This window comes from Psammomys obesus, unplaced genomic scaffold (assembly GCF_907164565.1).
Source record: "Psammomys obesus unplaced genomic scaffold, mPsaObe1.curated_primary_1811, whole genome shotgun sequence".
NCBI lineage: Eukaryota > Metazoa > Chordata > Mammalia > Rodentia > Muridae > Psammomys > Psammomys obesus.
In genome coordinates this window covers 35,789,543-35,810,135 of record NW_026596046.1, presented here as the reverse complement: position 1 = coordinate 35,810,135, position 20,593 = coordinate 35,789,543, and the positions used below count along the sequence as shown (strand labels likewise).

Sequence of the window (20,593 nt, the reverse complement as noted above, 5' to 3'; positions counted from 1 at the left end):
TAGTAAGTTTGAGGCCAGTCTGTACTACATGAGACCCTGCCTCAAAAGATAAAGTTACTTAGCTTTTATTCTTTTGCCCAATTACCAACCAGGATACATCTATTCAATGTTTACTGGGGACAAACATGGTTTAAAAATAAAACCTCAAGATTATTAAACATTTAAAGTCTTTCATTAGATCAATATTTGTTATATTTTCTACTCTGATCCACTTCCTTCTTCACTCAAACAACAAAGAAAATATCCCACAAGCTTCTAAAAACATGAGTTTGTATATTGCATAAGAACACGCAATAAAAAGGATCAAGGAAGGGGGCAAGCTGCCTCACATCTCAGCCAGCTGAGCTCCTTTCTGTAGAAAAGATGAGGTCAGGGATATTTCCAGAGTCTATCAATAGTTTTCTGGTTTTGTTTAGTTGAAGTTAAAAACAATGAACAAACAAACATTCTGCCTGACGTTACACAGATCGAGAGTGAGAGATGCGGTCGCTGTTCTAAGCAGCACCAGCATTAAGGAATAAAAAGTATTCCTCAGGAAACACATCTAAATAGTTACATACCAACAGGATCTTGTTCTACAGAGTAATTAAGATGGGAGAATTTGCAATGTTTGATACTTGTAGTTTACAATTTGCTCAGAGACCAGGACATTCACAGTATGCTACTATTTATTTACAGTAATTTTTACTACTAAGAAGATTCTAAAGTAGGAGAAAAACACAGAAGGTTACTAGACAATAACAATACATGTTATAATGTCAGAGACTTTGATTTACCTCCTTGCTATTATACTAACCAGACCACATTGAACCTCTTCTCTCTAGTCAATTACACAAGCATACTGATACCTAATAGGAAGAATATTATAGAAATTAAAGCCTTAAAAAAAAAACTTTTTTATTGTTCTTTGTGACTTTCACATCATGCACCCCAATCCCACTCATCTCCCCATCTCTTCATATCTACCCTCCATCCTTGCAACCTCCCCCCACAAAAGAAAACAAAAAATAGAAATAAATAAACAAAAAACCCCCACCTTGCCATGGAAGCTGTGGTGTGTTATGGCATGTCACACAGTACACCCTTTTGCCCAAACTGCTTTACTTGCAAATGTTCATTGGTCTGGTTTGAGGCCTCTGCTGCATTATCAATACTGAATCCTCACCACAACTCCTCCAGGTGCCATGGAGGTCCTGAAGCTCTGGCTCTGTGGGACCGGCCCCTTCACATGTTCCAGCAGTTCATAGATGGGGTGAATGTTGGGCAGGGTTAACTCAGAGTCCTGGATCTGGGCCTGTGTGGAAGCTGAGTTGGTCAACCTATCCACTCTCCTGAGCCTGTTGCCACCAGGGCCAACTCTTCTGCTTTGCCCAAGCAAAAGGCCAGATCTCCTGCGTACACACTCGCAGCAGGCTCATCCATGCCCCACCACCGGGCCAACTCTACTATGCTGCCCAGGAGAGGTTGGGGTCTGTTCTTCTGAGTTCTGCAGCCAGTGATGGGCGGGGCCAGCTCTTCCGAGCGCCACAGCTAGCTAGGAGAGGGGCCAGCTCTATCCCCAAACCCCACCGTCCCTGCACCAATGCTCCTAGAACTAGCTCTTCCATGCTGCCCAAACAAAAGGGCAGAGCCAGGTCTCCAGAGTATGGCGGCCTGTGAGGGTCAGGGCCAGCTCAGCACAGTGCTTGGACATCAACATTACCTCAGGCAGGTACCCATACCAGGGACATTCAAATGGCTGTTGGTGGTAACACAGGCCTCAGACAACACAGACCTTGGCTACAATAGGATCATAGACCCAGACATGCAGCATGGGCCAGGATGTCACCAGGGTCTCAGGTGGCAGCACAAGACACTCAGATTAGTTTGTGTACCCTCCCCCCTACTAAAGGCCCCCAGACATCAACATGGTCTCAGGCAGTAGCCTAGACCACTGACATCTGGATGGCCTCTGGTGGCAACACGGGCCACAGACATCAATACAGACCCAGGCTGCGGTACTGCCATGGACCCAGACATGTCAGCGGCCTGGCCTGGGCCTCTCCATGGCCCTCAGATCTGCCTGTTCCTCACCGCTGTTTAGTTCCACCTCACTCCACAGTACACAACAGCTTGCTTTGCTTTCTCTCCGATTTCTCCAACACATACTCCGTCTCCCCATCTCTCCATCACATATTCACGTACCATAGTGGCACTCTGGGCATGCACTTAGGTATCTCTTCAATTAGAACCTTTTAAAAGCACTTAGCATACTTGATAACTGTGAGGTTTACTAGAGTAAGGTACTAAATCTAGAGTATCAGATAGTTGCTCTGGTCTCACTCACAGGTACTGGGACTCTACTTACTTTCTCACACACACACATGCATGAGCACAAAAAATATATATATTCAAGACTTGTTAAAATGTACTGAAATTTCAGTAACAACGACAAAAACAGACAAACCCCACTCATTTGTTCCTCACAGGAGCCAAAAGAGAAAGATAATTCAGAATTATCTCCCATTTAATAAATGAAGAAGTCTAAACAGCAAGTTTTAGGTTCACAATCTTTTACTTTTCCCACATGCTAGGGATCAAAACCAGAACACTGTGCATGCTGAGTTAATGACGTCACCCCTCTGCCAGAGATGTCATAGCACTGAATCCAAGCCTTGCCGTAATTTCCTCATTTGAAAAATGGGAATGATTTATGTTTCCAGGATTAAAATAAGAATGGCTGCTCATTTCTTTGTATAGTAAGCATTAATTTATTAACATTTAACATGGATTAGGACTGTTACACTGTTTTAGCAAAAGTCTCACAGACATAACCTGTCTTTGGGGAATATACAGATGAGAGGGAAAGAAGGCATTTATATAAGTACATGTGAAACTGAGGCTCTAAGTGCAAGCAGGAAGAGACATTTCGAGGGAGGTAAGTACCAATAGGTTGGGGAGGTCAGAGAAATCTTTCTCAGGGAGCAAGCCAAGGGATGAGATCTGAAAACAAGACAAAGGGTAGGATGGATTTTTATCACTTTCAAAAGAAGCAAGCTAAGACTAATGAATGGGACTGGGCTTTATAAATGCCCACTGGGATCACCTACATGCACTGTTACCATGCTACCCCAGCTAAACAAACAGAAATATTCCAAACCCCTCCCCACAAAAACCTGCCACTCAAACAGCCAGTCCAACTACCTTGAAGCCACCACCAGGTGTTCTTAATGCCCATGGCGGCCCTGAGGAAACCACATGACAATAGCAGCTGATTACTCTGGCTTCCGAAGGCACAGCCCAGCCAGAACTATGTGAGACGGTTTGTACTGGACATTTTTCTAACACAAGTTTCACTGATTAGGTTATCCTGTTTCTACCTAGGCCACAGGTGGATCCCTCCCTCTGACTGACTAACAGGGACACCAGCGCTAGTGAGTGGGACAGAAAAGACAGTGCTATGAGATTGGTATAATCAGAAACTTTCATCTGTCTGAGAGGTGTGCTGGGATTGGGGCAAACAACTCTCTTCTGGCTCTCCAAGTTGTCTTTGACTTAGTTGGGAGACACCTTCCTGTGCTGTCTACTCTGATCTTGCCTCTCGAGTAATCTTTTCTTGACTACTTCAGCAACGTTAATTAGCTGGTAACATGAAGAAAGCAGCGGCAGAGGCCATGGTGCTTTCAGAGAAGTGGCAGAACACACTGACAGTGTAGCCACTAAAATGAACAGCAGAAGTTATGCCATAGCTGGCTCCTTGACAGCTGGAGACTGACAGCCAAACAGTTGGCAGGCTGAGCCGCAACATGGCAAAACAGGGTCATCAAGGGTGCTCAGCAGGTAAAACCTGATGACCTGAGTTTGCCCTTGGAGATCCACACTTTAAAAGTTGATTGTGCCTGCCCCCAGAGGCACTGCCAGTGTGGCTGCTGTGTCATGTGTGCATCAGGAGGTGGAAGAGAGAGGCTACGTCTAAGCTCTGTGCTCGGACCTCTGAACAGCTGGATGATAGCAGCCTAACATTCCCTGAAAAAGGCAAGCCTGAGACCACAACTAGTCTGGTGTCAGGAGGCCCAAACAAGAGACAGCCTGACACCACCACCAGCCCAGCACCAGGCAGAACTAGATAGGCTCCCAGGATGGGAGGCAAGCCCAGAGACTAGAAGAACCCTGCCTGAGCCTATGGCCCCCTGGGCAGGAATGAGCCTGAAATGGACAACCCTTGCAAAGGGCACACTCAGACAGGCCAGTCAAGGAGTGAGCCTAGGACAACCACCAGACTGGCACCACAGAGCCCAGACAGAGAACTAGCCTGAGATGAAACTAGTCTGGCACCACGTAGGCCAGCGGGGATAGGCAGACCATGCTTGAGATGACCCCTGCCAGATGCCATAATGGGCAAGTGAGGCACAGCACTCCTGCGATGACCCTAGATACTCAGTGACTCCTGAAGCCACTGACAGGAGCAAATAAGTGGTGGAAACGAAAAGAGAAACAGAAGGATGTGGGCACAATGAAGAGAGGCACAACTGGAGACTCGAGGGTAATAGCCTTCACCGTGAGTAGCTGGTGATTCCACCTTGGACCATGGTGGGATCCTGGCCTGTACTGCCACCAGGGGCCACATCTGGGTCCAGAGTTCTATAGCAGCAGAGATCTGTTACCACCAAGGCCAGGTGGATGCTCCTTGGTCTGGGCTGATGCCTAGGGACATGTTAGTATCTGAGAACTATGCAGAGCTGGCCCCTTACCTGGGCATCATGGCAGAGTGGGCCCTAAAGGCCCGAGAGGTGTTTGAGATGGTCAGACAGCCAGGCTCTCTTAGTCTCGCACCCTCAGGGCTGGCTCACTCACAACCCCTGCAACCAGAACCAGCTCTATCCTTCCCAGTGAAGGGTCCACTCTCCGGAGTGTTACAGCTGAGAGGGACATAGCCAGTTCTCCCATGCCCAGGACTCCAGTCTGCCACGGATGGAGGGTGAGGGATGAGAGGGAGGAAGAGGTGTCTCTCTCCTTCATCCATGCCACTGCCCAGCAGACAAGAGGCAGGGCCAGGCTTGGAGCCATATTCCTGTAATCCTAGGACTCCAAACCCTGAGGCAGGGAGAATCTCAAGTTCAAAGACAGCCTTAAATTAAAGCTATTTCAGTAAGACCCTGACTTAGCCTCCTCTTACCCTCACCATTCACCTCCAACACCCTTTCCCCCGAAACAAGATGACGAGGTCCAACATCTCAGTAACAGGAGTTTCAGAAAGAGAAACTCAGTTTAACACAAATCAAAGAGAGCACCATAAAATCACTATAATGTCCTATAAGAGGGGGAGGACCAACCTAGCCGAATCAAACACCTGAGCGTCTCCAGATGAGAGCGCAGTATTGACTCTAACATTTGGCTGAGACCCCTTTCTCTTTACAGCAAAGGTGAAGATACAGGTAGTACAGTCGGCCAGCAACCAAATGGAGTTCGGGGACGCAACTGCAGTGTCCTGCAGTCCAATTACATTCCACAGTAAGACTCCGAGGAGACACATCTTCAGAACTACTAGATAGGCTGTTTGTCCAGTCATCACACATTAATGCAACTGTAAAAGTATGAGAAATATAAATTAAAAAAAGAAAGCATCGTTGATAGTTAGAATTATGATTGAGAAATATTCTGTTTGCTGGCCACGGTGGAGCATGCCTTTAATCCCAATACTTGACAGGCAAAGGCAGTTGGATCTATGAGTTCGAGGTCAGCCTGGTTTACATAGTGAGTTCCCACCCAGAATATGCAGCAAGACCATCTCCAAGAAACAAACAGAAGAAGAAGAAAAAGAAGAGGAGGAGGAGGAGGAAATTCAGTTTAGTTAACAGACTATCAAGAATGTCATTTCATAATTTATAAAAGTATATTTTATAAAACTTACTTTTATAAAGATATTTTTCAGAAAATAAGAATATAATCAAACAAAAATATACCCTGAACTACCAACCTTTCTCTGATGGTTCAGAAGATACTCAGCAGTTCTACATAGCTTCAATATTTTGATTCCACTGACCCCAGTTCAGGAAACCATTCAGAAGCAGTTCCCAACCCAAGAGTTAATTCCGCAAACTTACATACCCATCTTCTATCTTGTGCAGTAATGGCTAAGAATAACACAATTCTTAACTGTGAGTTGGGTTTAAACATTTTCTCTCCCTCCCTTCCTCCCTTTCCTCCCTCCCTCCCTCCCCCTCCCTCCCTCCCTCCCCCCCCTCCCTCCCTCCCTCCCTCCCTCCCTCCCTCCCTCCCTCCCTCCCTTCCTTCCTTCCTTCCTTCCTTCCTTCCTTCCTTCCTTCCTTCTTTTCTTTCTGTGGTGTTGTGGATCAAACCTAGGGCCTCACACACAAGTTTTAATGTCACCTAGAAACATCTTCTCACACTAAAATCAGCTCAGTCACTAAATCACCAAACAGCAGCAAGTCCATTCCAATGTAACACAAAGTAGTTACAAGTCTATAACTTAGGTCCCCACATCACTGCATACTTCACAAGCTGGCTTTCCTCTCAATGAGGCAAAACCACCACAGACAGGAACGGTATTACCTTCATAACGTTAACTAGGTCTGTCTGATAGTAGCGGTCCTGATGTGCGTTTGCTGCTGCTAGCGTAAGAAGGTAGTCATTCCTCGCGTGCGTAGCTTTGGAGTTACACTCAGATCGCCGGGCTTTTAACTACAACACAGTGAACATAAACAAAATAGTAATGCAGCCGACATCACACTGAAAACATGTATAATTACTACTCTTAGGACCATAGCGAAACATGTTTGTAGACCCGGACCTTGGCAGCCTGAGCCAGGAAAATCTTGAATTTGAGATTAGACTGACCACATAAACAAAACCCTGACAGGAATGAATGTGGTAGGTACTGGTAATCAATTAATGATGTCTCACCAAACATAAAGAACGAAGCAGAAAAAAATTATTTTTATAAAAAGTATTCATTAGTGCTACCAAGTAGAAAAAATTCTTAGGTATATAAACATATTAATTACTAAGAAATGAAACATAACTACACATGGAAGAGCATTTTCAAATTATTTCTGTAACTTTTTAAAAACTTAAAAAAAACTTTTTATACATGAGCATGGCATATATATCATTCCTGTGTACCCCACCCCATGTTCCCTCCCAAATCCACGATTTCCTAATTACACGTATACATATATACACATGTGTACATTATGTGTGTATAAATGTATATGTGTGTGCCATATACACACACAGGTATATATAACCAAACGAATACATTTAGCTTTGCTTGTAAGTACGTGGCTCCAGGGCTGACCACTTGGGATTGGACAACCTATGTGGAAACTTGTCCCTAGAAAAATAGATTTTCCCTCTCTTAGCAGCATTGGAGGCCTGTAGCTTTTTATTTAAGGGTGAGACCATGTGAAATTTCCCTTGTTTGTGTTGACATATCAACTGATGTTGTCATTATGTGCTGGTCTTGTTCAGGCAACCATACGCTGAAAGCTCATGGGTAGATTTTCCTAGTCACATCTAGAGAACACTATGTAACAGCTAAAGTATCTTAGTTTTATTTAACATAGTTCTGAAACTTTGTAGAGAAATTGAAAAAATCTAGTAGAGTTAGAAAATAGTTTTCAAGACTGTTTAAGTTAAAATTTTGTAAGGTTTATTTTATTCATCTCTCTATGATTAATTCATTTATTGTACACACATGCCATGCTTGCTTGTTAGAGGACGACACACACAGCATCTGGGAACTGAACTCAGGTCATCAGACTTGGCTAAAGGTGCCTTTACCTGCTGAGCCAACTCACTGTCCAAAAACTCTTTAAACATTCCTAATGCGCCCAAAAAACCCTGCCTTCTGCAAAATCGACATATTGGGAGAGAAAGTGCCTGCTTGGGTCACTGACCAGGCTTCTCACTTGTGATATACACTGTTCAAAACTCACCTTCACACTTGCTTTCTGTAAACTGATTCTTGATTGGAAAAGACTAAGTTTAGACCTACAATAAAAAAAAAGAAGCATATTTTAAGATTATAGACTATATAGTAAAATAACCTTATTTATAATTACTTAATTTTAAATGACCCTTTCAAGACACTGTTGTAAAAATGGAAAACCACTTTTCTGTTTATTTGCTTTTTTCTGTATTTAACAAGTTGGAATGCTATCAGAACACAATCTACAGGCTCTCGGGACCCCTGCCCCCACAGCTTGCCAGCCCGTGTTCCCCTTTACTTCTTGTTTTTTTTTTTTTTTTTTTTTTTTTTTTTTTTTTTTTTTTTTTTCCAGAGCTGAGGACGGAACCCAGGGCCTTACCACTGAGCTAAATCCCCAACCCCTCCCCTTTACTTCTAATGGTGTTCTGAAGTTCTAAGATGGCTCTTACACTCCGGCCTGTGTGATTCTGATTGCTCTATTTAGTCATACTCCATTTAGTATTGGTACCCTTAATTTTGTGAAAGGGGCCATAACGTAACCAGTCAAATTATGTTTATATATATGTATGACTAAGGATAACTGCACAAAGAAAAATCAACAGACAAATGCTGCACGAACAAGGAAGACTCTCGTGACCAGTGATTTTTCTGAAGCTGCAAAGTCTGTCTTGACTGCAGTGTCATGGTGATTGCCATGGTGAAGTCAACACATGTGCTGGCAGCTATGCCTTAATATTAAGATGGTCTCAGAGCACTTGGGATGGGAAACAAAGAAGTCAGTCTCTAAAGAGTGAAAACATCCAGGCGCAAACACACTCTCTCCCTAACTCTGCCCTGTGGTTTGAGTTGGTAGCTGGCGCACTTGCCTAGACTACAAAGCTCTAGGTCCAGTCAACAGCACCAAAACAAACAAACGAAGCCTAAGGTAATCTAGACTCCAGTTACTTCTTACCTTGTCATGTGTTTATTTCAAGGGAGTTTGATTTTTATTATCAGATTAATTTAAGATAGGAAATAGCCTATTTGGGGAGGAAAAGACTGTGTTTACAGTGTTCTTGGTTCTCCTTTTTCTGCGGTCACTATACAAACAGGCTGCATTGCACCTCGGTCTTCCAATGCAAGGTCTGAAGTTTCTGGCATTTGCTTTATTTGCTAATCTGCACATATTTCTTAAATAGTACTAAAGTAATCAGTGACAAAGTTAAGACAGCACAATGCAGGATGCTATTCAGATGGCTCAGTGGGTAAAAGCGCTTGCTGCCAAGTCTGACATTCAGTCCCTAGGACACATACAGTGAAAGGAGAGAACCGACTCCTGTGAATTGTGCCCTGACCTCCACATGCACAGTGTGGCATGCCTGTGTCCATACACGTGTGCACACATACGTAAATGTAATTTTTAAAGGCGCTGTCTGGGGCTGGGGAAACGGCATAGATGGCTAAACGCTTGCCATACAAGTATGGGGACTTGTGTTCAAACGCCAATACCGGGGAAGCAGAGGCAGAAGGATCCCTGGGATTTGCTGATGACCAGCCAGCCTAACTGAAATTAGTGAGCTTTAGGCTCAGTGTGAGGCTCTGTCTCAATGAGATGGAGAAAGTGCGGAATACACCTGACACCTACCTGTGGGCCACACAGACACACACACACACGTGTGTGCACATGGGCACTATGTCCGTATGTAGAAACACGGATAAAGAAAGACAGTACCTATCCTTAAAGACAGTTATTACAAAAAGCAGGCAGGATTTTTACAAATTACACACTATACAATGAATTATGCTGTTTAATAATCCTTACCATCTATCTTTCAAATGTTCATGCTCTTCAGGTTTCCAAATTCAACTTCACATCTAATTATACATAACCACACCCTTATAACTGCCATGACCCTCAAAGGAAGATCATCAGTCCCAAATTGTCTCACAAGAGCAAACACTTGACTATTTAGCAAACACACCCATGTGTGTTTAATTGGCTCTTCAGAATCTAGTCCTCAAAAATGTAGGAGTTAGTTCATGGTCTCCTTCAATTCTATCCTGCTTCTTTCTGTGGTCTCTCCTACAGAGTCTATTACCAGCTATCAAATCATCTTTCAATATAATAATACACTCTTTATGTCCCCTTCCTGATATTTCCTTCTCTGCTCAGAAAAAAAAAATCAAACTAATCTTTAAGACTCTGTTCAAACAACACTGCTTCTACAAAGGTATCCCTTATCATTATGAAAAATTAACTCTCATCCTTTATGCTTTCATTAGTGTTTTTGTATTTCCATAAATAGTTACTAAATAAGTGATGTTAGGCACTTTATTTCTTTTGAGTTTACTGTGAATAAACAAACCATCATAAAGTTATGTTTAAATAAATGCTCTTACTCTAGGCTCCAAAGTTAAGGGCACAAAGCTTACTTTATTGTACTCATCTCTATAATCACAACACCCAAAATAAAGTACTAATTAAATGAGCACTGAGTGAATGAATAAAGAAACTGGGTTACTTTTTAGTTAAATTAATTTCGAGAGAGGTTGATACTGACCTAAAATGTCTCGCTTCACACTTGAGCTATATAAATAGGCAGCTCTGGGTATCAACTGTCTCCTAAGCTCTACCAGGGAGTCAACTAAACCTCTTAGGAAGTCAGTGTTTCATTTTTACCCTTTGCATCATGGCTACCTGAGGTTTTTACATAAGCTTTACAAATCCAAGAATTCTCAGGTCTAAACTCCAGGAGAGGTTAAAACCTAAGTTTATAAAGCCCAGTACAACTGAGGAGATTTTCCCAACTTCAAACTTTCAGGTCAGGACTAGAAAGATGCCTCAGCAGTTACAAGCACTTGTTGGAGAGAGCCTGGATTCAGTTCCCAGCAACCACATGACAGCTGACAACTATTTGTAACTCTCTTTCTCTCTTATACCCATGTCTTAATGAGAAGATGAACTCGGCGGAGTACATGAAATAACTGTATACACAAAAAGCAATAAAACAAAAAAAATGTCATTAGGGAAATGTAAAATGTTTTCCTATAACACTAAAAATGTAATAAGCATTCACGTACCATCATTTTGAGCTAAATTTAAATTTTAGGAGCCCATCAATTTTTACACAATGATTATGAAGTTTAAATTTATTGGAGATAGAGTGCTGGACATGGTCTTCTGGACCATGCTAGGGCAGCCACACTCAGGAATTCAGGGCTATGCTGCCTGCACAGAGCTGCACAAGATCAAGCCAAGATTCTGGTACAGAGACAGCAGAGGCGTAAGAGCCCCAGACTCTAGTTGATGAGCTTCTGGGGTGGGAAGGTCAGTGTTCTTTACGAGCATGGCCCGTGGTAGGTTGACAGTATGAATAGCCCAAACCCCATGAATATATTGGCAGTACACTGGACTCAGTGGGGTATTAAAACAGCGAAAAGGACATGAAGTTGAAAGGGATGGGAGGTTGACACGGATGTGGAAAGAGGAGAAAAGGAGGAAGTGAATATAATCAAAATACATTGTACACATGTATAAAATTCTGGAAGAATTAATAAAAATATTACATTAAAATTCTTGCATAAAAAATGCTAGATACTGTCCCCTGTGCCAGGATGTACAGCAGAGTGCGAGGCTGTGTGATTTCAGGCCAAGAATTCAGCTTCCCAGACCCTGCCCAAGTCAGCACACTGAACGCAGGTCTTAGCCCTCCTGCTCTCAGACATTGTCAGCTCTGCAACACAGGCGCTGGTAACACTGGTGGCCTTTTCTCACCAATGTTAAAAATACTAACTATGCGGAGTTTTTTTTTGTTTTGTTTTGTTTTGTTTTTTCCTGACAAATACTCTAAAACTTGGGTTTAGGACAAGGAATTAAAATTGTTTTATCTCTCCCACCTTGTAAGACTTTATACAAATGTTTTAATTCTCTCCACCTAGTAAAATTTGTTTACACAAAGGCCCAGTGCTCTATCCTAGGAATTTGAAGACCTAGTAGCCTTTTCTTTTTAAAACAGTGACCCATTTCCACTTCCTTCAGTTCCTGTGCACCAATTATTTTCAGACTAACTACCTGAACAAGACTGCAAGGCTGAACCCCAGGCAATGGGAAAAAGACACCGTCACCACCTGCTTTAGATTAAAAACCAAGTGCACTTCCTATCTTGATGTATTTGCTCTTCCAAGCGCAGAGGCTGTCAAGTTGTCATTGGAAAAATCTCTATTTTGTGTGATTTATATCTCCTATTACTAATTGTAGTGTCTTCTTTTCCTTGCTTGTCAACATAAAAAACTATAATGCACATACACAAAGTGAAATTAACCAAATGCTAAAGCACAGATGTAAATGTATATATATTAAATTTCATGTAAAAAACAAAAAAACAATGCTTCAAAAAAGTTTTTACATGGGTCCAACCCTTGTTCACTTGTTCCTTCAATGACAGGCAAGATTCACAGAGGTTTTCAACAGTTAGAGCCAACATGATCAAAATGGGGCTCTTAAGCACTGATTTTCAGACAGCATAGCAACTTTAAACTGTTAGTAAGCTCTCAGGTCTGTAAAAGCAATATCTATTGTCTTTCCCTTCCCAAACTCAATTTAATTATCAAATATCCCTATTTTGCCAATTAAAATAGATAAAATCAGCCAACAGAAGAAAAAAAATGTGACCAACAGCACAAAATACATGGAGGTCCAATGAAGCCAGCACAATCTAAGAACAAGTCTAGACCTTCAATAAGAGAGCACAATGCACTGACAAAGATAACATTTATTTACATAGCTATTTGCTTAGAAATGCTAAAATACCTACTTTGCTTCAATGTCAGCTTTCTCTCTTACTGCATGAGCCATCTGTTCAGTCTCAAAGTACTTCTTTTTGCCTTTCGCTAAATCTTTCACAGTTTCTTGTAATTCTGTTTGGATCTTTGTCAACTGGTCCACACACTATAAAATTAAAAAAAAATGCAATTATTAAAATTTAAATTTTTAGATTTACAGAAAATGAGTTTATCTTAGGACTGTACAATATGCCATCAGGGTAAATCTCAGGAAAACCAGCAATTTATTATCCTTCAGCTGGAAATTAAAATCTAGCCAACAGCTGGTACTTCCCTCTCAAGTACCGTACCAAATAGCATCACAGTTTGCCTACCCATCATTCTTTGGAAATAACCCCAATGCTGCTGCTGAATCGTCTTTGGCAAAGATAAGCCACAGACATTCTTACACAAATGTGTTTAAGCCAAATGATACTAAATGACTGTTCCAGAAAAATTAAAATTTGATATGCATACGTACAAATATTTAATATTGACTTTGGGTTACTGAAATCATTTCTGGTATATAGATCAGTTTTTTTTAATTTCTAAAAATCCAAATAAAATCAAAACCAAATATTTATTATTCCTGAAATGCTGTCCCCTTGAGTAATTACTTAATTATCTTTTGAAATACTAGTAATTTCTAATAAAGAACTTTATCAAGTATCATGGTAACAATTAAAAGTGTGTACCACCAACCCTGGCATAAATGGTGCCTGGCATAAGTGATATTCCTAAGAAGTATTTCTTGAGCTTTCCCAATTTCTACAAATTAAGATTATGCTCAACTTTATCAGCTAACAAAACACTTAAGTTAAAGAGCATGTGATGCTGGGCACTGGTGGCACACACCTTTAGTCCCAGCACTTGGGAGGCAAAGGCAAGTTGATCTCTGTGAGTTTGAAGCCAGCCTGGTCTACAGAGTGAGTTCTAGGACAGCCTGGGTTACATACAGAGAAATCCTGTCTCAAAGAAACAAAACAAACAAAGACAGCACAAGCTGAAAATTCCTGGTAAAATACTACCCAGGAACATTTGTAAACAATTTTTTTTGAAGCTCTAAGTTTTAAAATGCAATTTATCACAATCTAACTGATTATAAATATTAAAATACACATAACAGAAAAAAGAAAACAGAAATATACCCGTTTTAGTTGCTGTTCTTTTAAGCTTCTTACTGTCCTTGCAGGTTCAGAAATGAAGTTTTTATAGTTTTCACATATATTGATCCGAGACTGGGCTACCTGCATTGTTCCTTCCAGAAAAGATTTCCAAACAGGATACATACTCCTAAATTCAAAGAGGGACAGAAAAGTATTAGGCAGGGAAAGTTAAGAAAAAGGGGCTAGGTTTCTGGCCACTCTCTAGCAGTGACAGAATGATTATCTTATTAATTACTGTAAATTCATCTTATGCTGTCATATGTAATATTTTAGGACAGGTACACAGAATACTCTTATTTAGCTCAAGAGTAGGGGATTTTGGTTAATCTAGTATTAATAATGAAGCAGAAGGAACATAAACATTACATTTTGAGACAAAAACACTAGAAAATGAGTGAGCAATACGGACTTTCAACATTATGGTCAAGCTGTATTCTTTATTATGGGTACTTTCCTATTTTACAGAGAAGGTGAATGAATAAGGCTCAGACTTAGAGAAATAAAGATGAAGGCCAGATACCTCTAGAGTACATTCTCTTTTAACTACTTTACATTGGTCTTATGTAAACCTATGTAGCTGGAAGAACTGTATCCAGAACAAAACTACTATGTACCTGTGCTGTATGTATAGTACTATGTACTATTTTGTCTCAAAAAGAAACAGTGTCGAGGAGCTCAACATCTGTCTCTGCTGCACCAAGCCTGGCCAGCCTCACACTGTGCTCTGGAGCTGCTCCAAGCAAACCTCAAACTTTGCCTGACACTGTGATGAGAACCTCTTGGCAAAGTCAAAGAATTATTCATCTTTTACTTTTTCTAGCCAACTTCCTTTTCAAACCATTTTTTTTTCTAACTTACCAAAAGCTTCAGTCAGTCCTAGGTTTTTCTTTCACTGTAAATATATTTTATATCTTATAACAACAACGAATGATACTTTGTTTTTAAATGAGATATGCTATAACTAATAAATTTTAATCTTATTTTCTGAATTTCCCTCATATTTAAGATTATTTTTCTACTACTATGATAGGATTATATAATACATAAAATATAAACAGATGATAGTATTAAGGTAGAAAAAGACCCAATATAGTTCAAGATCAGCCTGGTCTACATAGTGAGTTACTGGTCAGCCAGAGCCACATAAGACACTGTCTCAAAAAGCCAAGCCAAACCAAACCAACCAACAAACAAAAAACTTAATAAACTATGATCTTCAACCAATGAGTCTTAGATATTATTCTATATAGTATATTCAACTGGTTTAGATATGAGATTATATTTAGGTAGAAATACATTGATTACTTCTTTGTAAGATTCACTGTACTGTATAAGCATAAAATCATGGGTGGAATTAATACAGCAAAACTGGTGTCTTCCATGGCCTACTGCCTGACAATTGACAGGATTCATAATGTAAACTATCATGCAGTAAAATTACTGATATTTTTTTCTCAGCACTGAGGAAAAAAAAAAAAAAACATTCTTCAAGGTTTCTCTGTGGAGCCCTGGCTGTCCTGAAACTCACTCTGTAGACCAGGATGGCCTCAAACTCAGAGATCCGTCTGCCTCTGCCTCCCAAGCGCTGGGATTAAAAGTGTGCACCACCACCTCCCAGCTAAAAACAATTATTTTTATAAAATTGCTTAATTATATAAAAATTAATTAATCTCCCTACACTGTGAAAACTCCTTGAAAGAATCAGGGTTATGTGCTTGTGGACAACTGTATTACAAACATGGAATAATTCTAGCAGTATGTATTGGATGAAAAAAAAAGGAATGAATGATTAGATGTATACATACATCACATGAAGTTCACAATAAAGACAGGTCTTTTCACTAAAAACATGTTTCGAAGTAACTAGATTTCCAGCAGCAAACATACCCTGAACAATGAGGTCCCTCGTGAAAAACATAGAATTCAGATACCAGTCAAACAAACACTTGGGATTAAATTCTAGATCTGTTCGTTTGATGTTTTGAGACATAGTCTCATTCTATAGCCTTGGCTGGTTCAGATTTCACTGTGAAGCTCAATGCAATCTGTACTTGCCATAGTACTCTGGCCTCAGCCTCTCGGATCTGGTGTTGGGAATGCCAAGGATGCACCCATGCTTGCCTCAAGCAACAATACCATGTAGCACAGGGCACACTTTTTTCTACTGCCCCACTTAGTAACGAGAAGGTAAAAATACCAAGCTTCCACGGCATTCCCCTTTTTGGTTTACTCTGCCTCACTAGTTACTCTTCACTGCCTTTTGCTGGCTCCTTCTTCTCTTCCAGCCCAATATGTAGGGACTCTGGAGAGTCCATCCACAGTTTTTCTTCATATTTATTCATCCAGGCTCATGCCTTAAATACTATCACTATGCTGACAATTCATAAACTTTCCAGACAGCTTCCCTAACCCTCAATTACTTATTGAACATATATTAGATATTTATAGGAAGTGGGTACCTAACATGTTCAAGAACAAATTCCTGATTTCCTAGACTCGTTCTGGCAATCTATTTAATAATTTCATACATGGGCTACTGAAACACTGATTCTTTTTTATCTCACATCTCACAAATGTTTCATCAAGGAATCTTGTTTGCTTAGATTTACAAAACATAACAGAATCTGATTACTAACGATCTCCTGCAATCTGTTTAAACAACTATCATTTTGTACCTGGATTAATGTAAGTCTACTAACTGACCTCTGTCTCTGTCCTGTCCCTACAATCTACAGTGACTACATCAATATGAATATTAAACTAAGCACAATTTAGTACTGTCAGGCAGCATCAGTACCAACTTCCTTGTTATGATACTATGCAATAGAGACATAAGATGCTGCCACTCAGAGACCTCTCGGTGAAGTTGGTGAGAGTATTCTTCATACTACTGGAGCACTGCTCAGCTGTTAAAATAATGACATCATGAAATCTGTAGGCAAATGGATGGAACTGAAAGAAAAAAAAAATCATTCTGAGGTAACCCAGACCCAGAAAGATAAATATGGCACTTATTCATTTATAAAAGGATTTTAGCCATTAAGCACATGAAAAATATACTCTGTGGACCCAAAGAGGTGAGGTAAAGATATAGGGTTTGCGGAGGGGGGGGATCTCCTGGGAAAGGGGAAATAGAATAGGTTTTAAGGGTGAACTGGGGATGGATGGAAATGGGAGCAGGGACTGAGGAGGAAGGATATGGAGTGAAGGGAAAGAGTGTGGGAAGAAATGGCTAAAATTGGGGGGCACTGGGAGTAGTGAGGAAACCTAATGCGTTGGAAAACTTCCTGGAATCTATGAAGGTGAACCTAGAAAGGACTGCTAATAACAGGGGATACGGAGTTTCAAGTGGCCATTTCTGTAGCCAGGCAAGACTTCCAGTGATGGGACTAGGTTGCATTCAGCTGACTTGTTGGCCAAGGGGGTCCCATGGAAACACTGAAACACCCAGGCTGTTGCCAAGACAAGAGTTTGTTCTCTAGAAACTGACTGCAGGGCCCCATGGCTAAGGACAACATCCACATAACTCACTAAAGAAATCAAGCTGGTGTCTACATGGAGCCTTTACCCTACATTCTAGTGGGAAGGTACTCTGCAGGCTACTGAGGGAGAAAAATGGGCACCAACCCAGCTACAAAATCTTTGAACTGCATCTATACTGCCTACAAAATATGCTGGGCAATGGTGGCACAGAGCTTGCGGGAGCAGCCAACCAATGGTTGATTTGATGTAAGTCCGCTCCGTAAGAAGGAACCCATAACAACGCTGCCTGGGTAAACAAGAACCAGCGACCAGATAGCCCAGAGACCTAGGTAAAACCAAACACTACAGTCTAAAATAACAACAGCAATAATAATCGTAATAATAATGATAATAAACGACTCCTAATGATATTCTTCTATATTCATAAATCAGTGCCTTATCCAGTCATCATCAGAGAGGCTTCTTTTGGCCACAGATGGGAACAGATGCAGAGACCCACAGCCAGACATTATGTAAAGAGACAGTCTAAACTGGAGGTCTCTATCAAATCTCTCCCCTCAGAGCTCAGGGAGTCACTTAGAAGAAGAGGCAGAAAGATTGTAAGAGCTAGAGAGGATGGAAGACGCCAGGAGAACAAGGTACTCTAAATTAACTAAGCAAGGTGTACATGAACTCAGAGACTGAAGCCAAAAGCGCAGGACCTACATGGGTCCGCACCAGATCCTATGCACATACACTAACGCTATTAGCTTAACATTTTTATGGGACTCCTAACTGTGAGAACGAGTGAGTCTCTGACTCTTGTGTCTGCTCTTGGGACTCTTTTCCTGAGGTTGGATTGCTGTGTCCAACTTCAATATGAAAGTTTATGCTTTATCTTATTATATTTTATTTTGTTATATTTGGTTGTTACCTCTTAGAAGCTTGTTCTTTTTTAATGAGAGACAAAAAAGGAGTGAATCCAGAGGGTAGGGGCAGTGGGAAGAACCTGGGAGGAGTAGGTGGAGAGAAAACTATAATCATGATATATTGTATGAGAAAAAAAATCTATTTTCAATCAAAAAAAAAAAAGCTGGACAAGGTGGTGCATGGCTGTAATCCCAGCACTGGGGGAAGGTAGAAGCAGGCAGATCTCTGTGAGTTCAAGGTCAGCCTGGTCTACAAAACAAGTCCAGGCTACACAGAGAAACCCTGTCTAGAAAAACCAAAAAGAAAAAAAAAAAATAGAAAAACCAAAAAAAGCATTAAAATTTTTTAAATAAATAAATGAATAATAACTAATTAATTAAAAAATAATAAACAAAACCACTGCTCTTCCCTATGTCTAGAAATATGATCTCTCAGCACATTGTAAATGCACAAAATTAACTTACAGGAAGAGATAATAAGGAGCAGAGAGTGTTCTGACACGTAAATCTTCATGTATTACTAGTGTTCCTGGCAAGAGGAAAAGAGACTACTGTCAGTCAAGGAGAAGACCTACTTGCAGCCTGGCCAAGCTGTGATAAAAATGGCAGCAGAGCTGCAGCAGAGGTACTCCAGGGCTAGAGAGCCAAAGACAAAAGGGGAAGCTGCCCCAGATGAGAAGACGGGGAATTTGCAGCCAGGCCTCTTCAAGATAGCTTTGACTATCGTAAGTAGAAATTTAAATTCCTTCTGTTGGCAAGGATAAAAACAAAAGATTTTCTAGCAGCTAGTTAGTAAAAGGCGTATTTTACAAAGACATGAACACAGTCATGATGAAAGGTAAAGACGGTTTTTTGCACTGCAGCAAATATAACTGTGAAAGAGAGCAATCATGGGCAGAAAGAAGCAGCTGCAGAACAGTCCAGAAAAAAAGAAGATGAAACCAAGAGAGGTAAAAGACAGCTGAGTTTTTGTTTTCTAAGCTGAAACATCTTCTAATAAAAATATCAGTGCCAGTTTACAAACAGTATTTATTTATTTAATTTATATGGGTGCTCTGTCTGCATGTCGGTCTGCACTTCAAAAGAAGGCAATTGGATCTCATGGAACTTCAGTTACAGACAGCTTTGAGCTGACATGTAAGTGTTGGGAATTGAACCCAGGAACACTGGAGGAACGGCCCGTGCTCTAACCACTGAGCCATCTCTCCTGCCCTACAGACAATTATTTAAGGTCAGGATTGATTAGGAAAATCTATAGAAACCTGAGGCTGGTCCTCTGAGGAGCACTGACAGTAAAAACACTGAAAACTACCTGCAAAAACTACAAAAACTATCCCCCACAGAAAGTATTAAAAAAGTCTAGTTTTCAGGTCAATGGGGTAGTTTCATAGCATCAATGAATCATGCATCATCAGACTGGCAAACAATATAAAGAACCACTAATGCACACTGATAATAATGAATGACTTGATTAATAGAAAAGAGTAATTTTATTTTAAAAAGTATTATTATTATTAAAATTTATTCACTTTGTATCTGGGCTGTGTGCCACCCCATCTCCTCCCAATCCCTCCCTCTTCTCTTCCTATGCCCCTCCCCTAGTCCACTGATAGGGGAGGTCCTCCTCCCCTTCCATCTGATCCTAGCCTATCAGGTCTTGTCAGGACTGTCTTTCATAGTCTTCCTCTGTGGCCTGCCAAGGCTGCACCCCCACCAGGGGAGGTGATCAAAGAGCCAGCCACTGAATTCATGCCAGAGACAGCCCCTGCTCCCCTTACTAGGAAACCCACTTGGAGACTGAGTCTATGGAGTAATTTTAAATAATATTTGAAGAAATATAGAATGTATTGATACAGCCTTTATGGTCAACAATTTCTAGTATCAGCATTTTAAATAAAATTTATACCACAGATATAGCCATACTTTCATGGTGTACAAAGATTTATTTATGAGCACAGGAGATTTATCTACTATAGCATTATTAATTACCAACAGAGAAACAAATGACATGGATCATCCTTACTCTGATATTAAAACAGCCATTAAAAAGAATGAAAACTGCTGTGCACGGTGTCTAAAGTAGATTTTGTGCATGTCTGCAGGCATACATACACCTGCTGGCAGAGAGACATCTAGGAACATACGCATACACTAACTCTAGTCCTGTTAAAGAGAATAGAGCTGCATGAACAAAGCACGCAGAAGCAAATGTAAAGAAAAGAGCTCGTGCCTCTCACAGTAACTGCTCCGGGGGCTGAAGGTGAGAGGAGGAGGTCTGGGAAAGAAGAGGCTGGACTCCACTGTTT

At 40.9% G+C, this 20,593-nt stretch overlaps 1 protein-coding gene and 1 pseudogene across 2 annotated transcripts in view; one reads left to right on the top strand and one right to left on the bottom strand.

Annotated features, from left to right (window-relative positions):
- Fchsd2 (FCH and double SH3 domains 2) overlaps positions 1 to 20,593 on the bottom strand; it is a 164,668-nt gene that overhangs the window by 66,109 nt on the left and 77,966 nt on the right. For both annotated transcript variants that reach the window (XM_055623198.1, XM_055623199.1), the window contains exons 5-8: positions 13,879 to 14,023; positions 12,724 to 12,857; positions 7,938 to 7,992; positions 6,553 to 6,681 (exon numbers count right to left, since the gene is read on the bottom strand). In XM_055623198.1, coding sequence (XP_055479173.1) covers positions 6,553 to 6,681; positions 7,938 to 7,992; positions 12,724 to 12,857; positions 13,879 to 14,023 — 463 coding nt within the window. The remainder of the gene's footprint in view (positions 1 to 6,552; positions 6,682 to 7,937; positions 7,993 to 12,723; positions 12,858 to 13,878; positions 14,024 to 20,593) is intronic.
- Positions 3,878 to 4,003, top strand: LOC129688779 (small nucleolar RNA SNORA17; annotated as a pseudogene).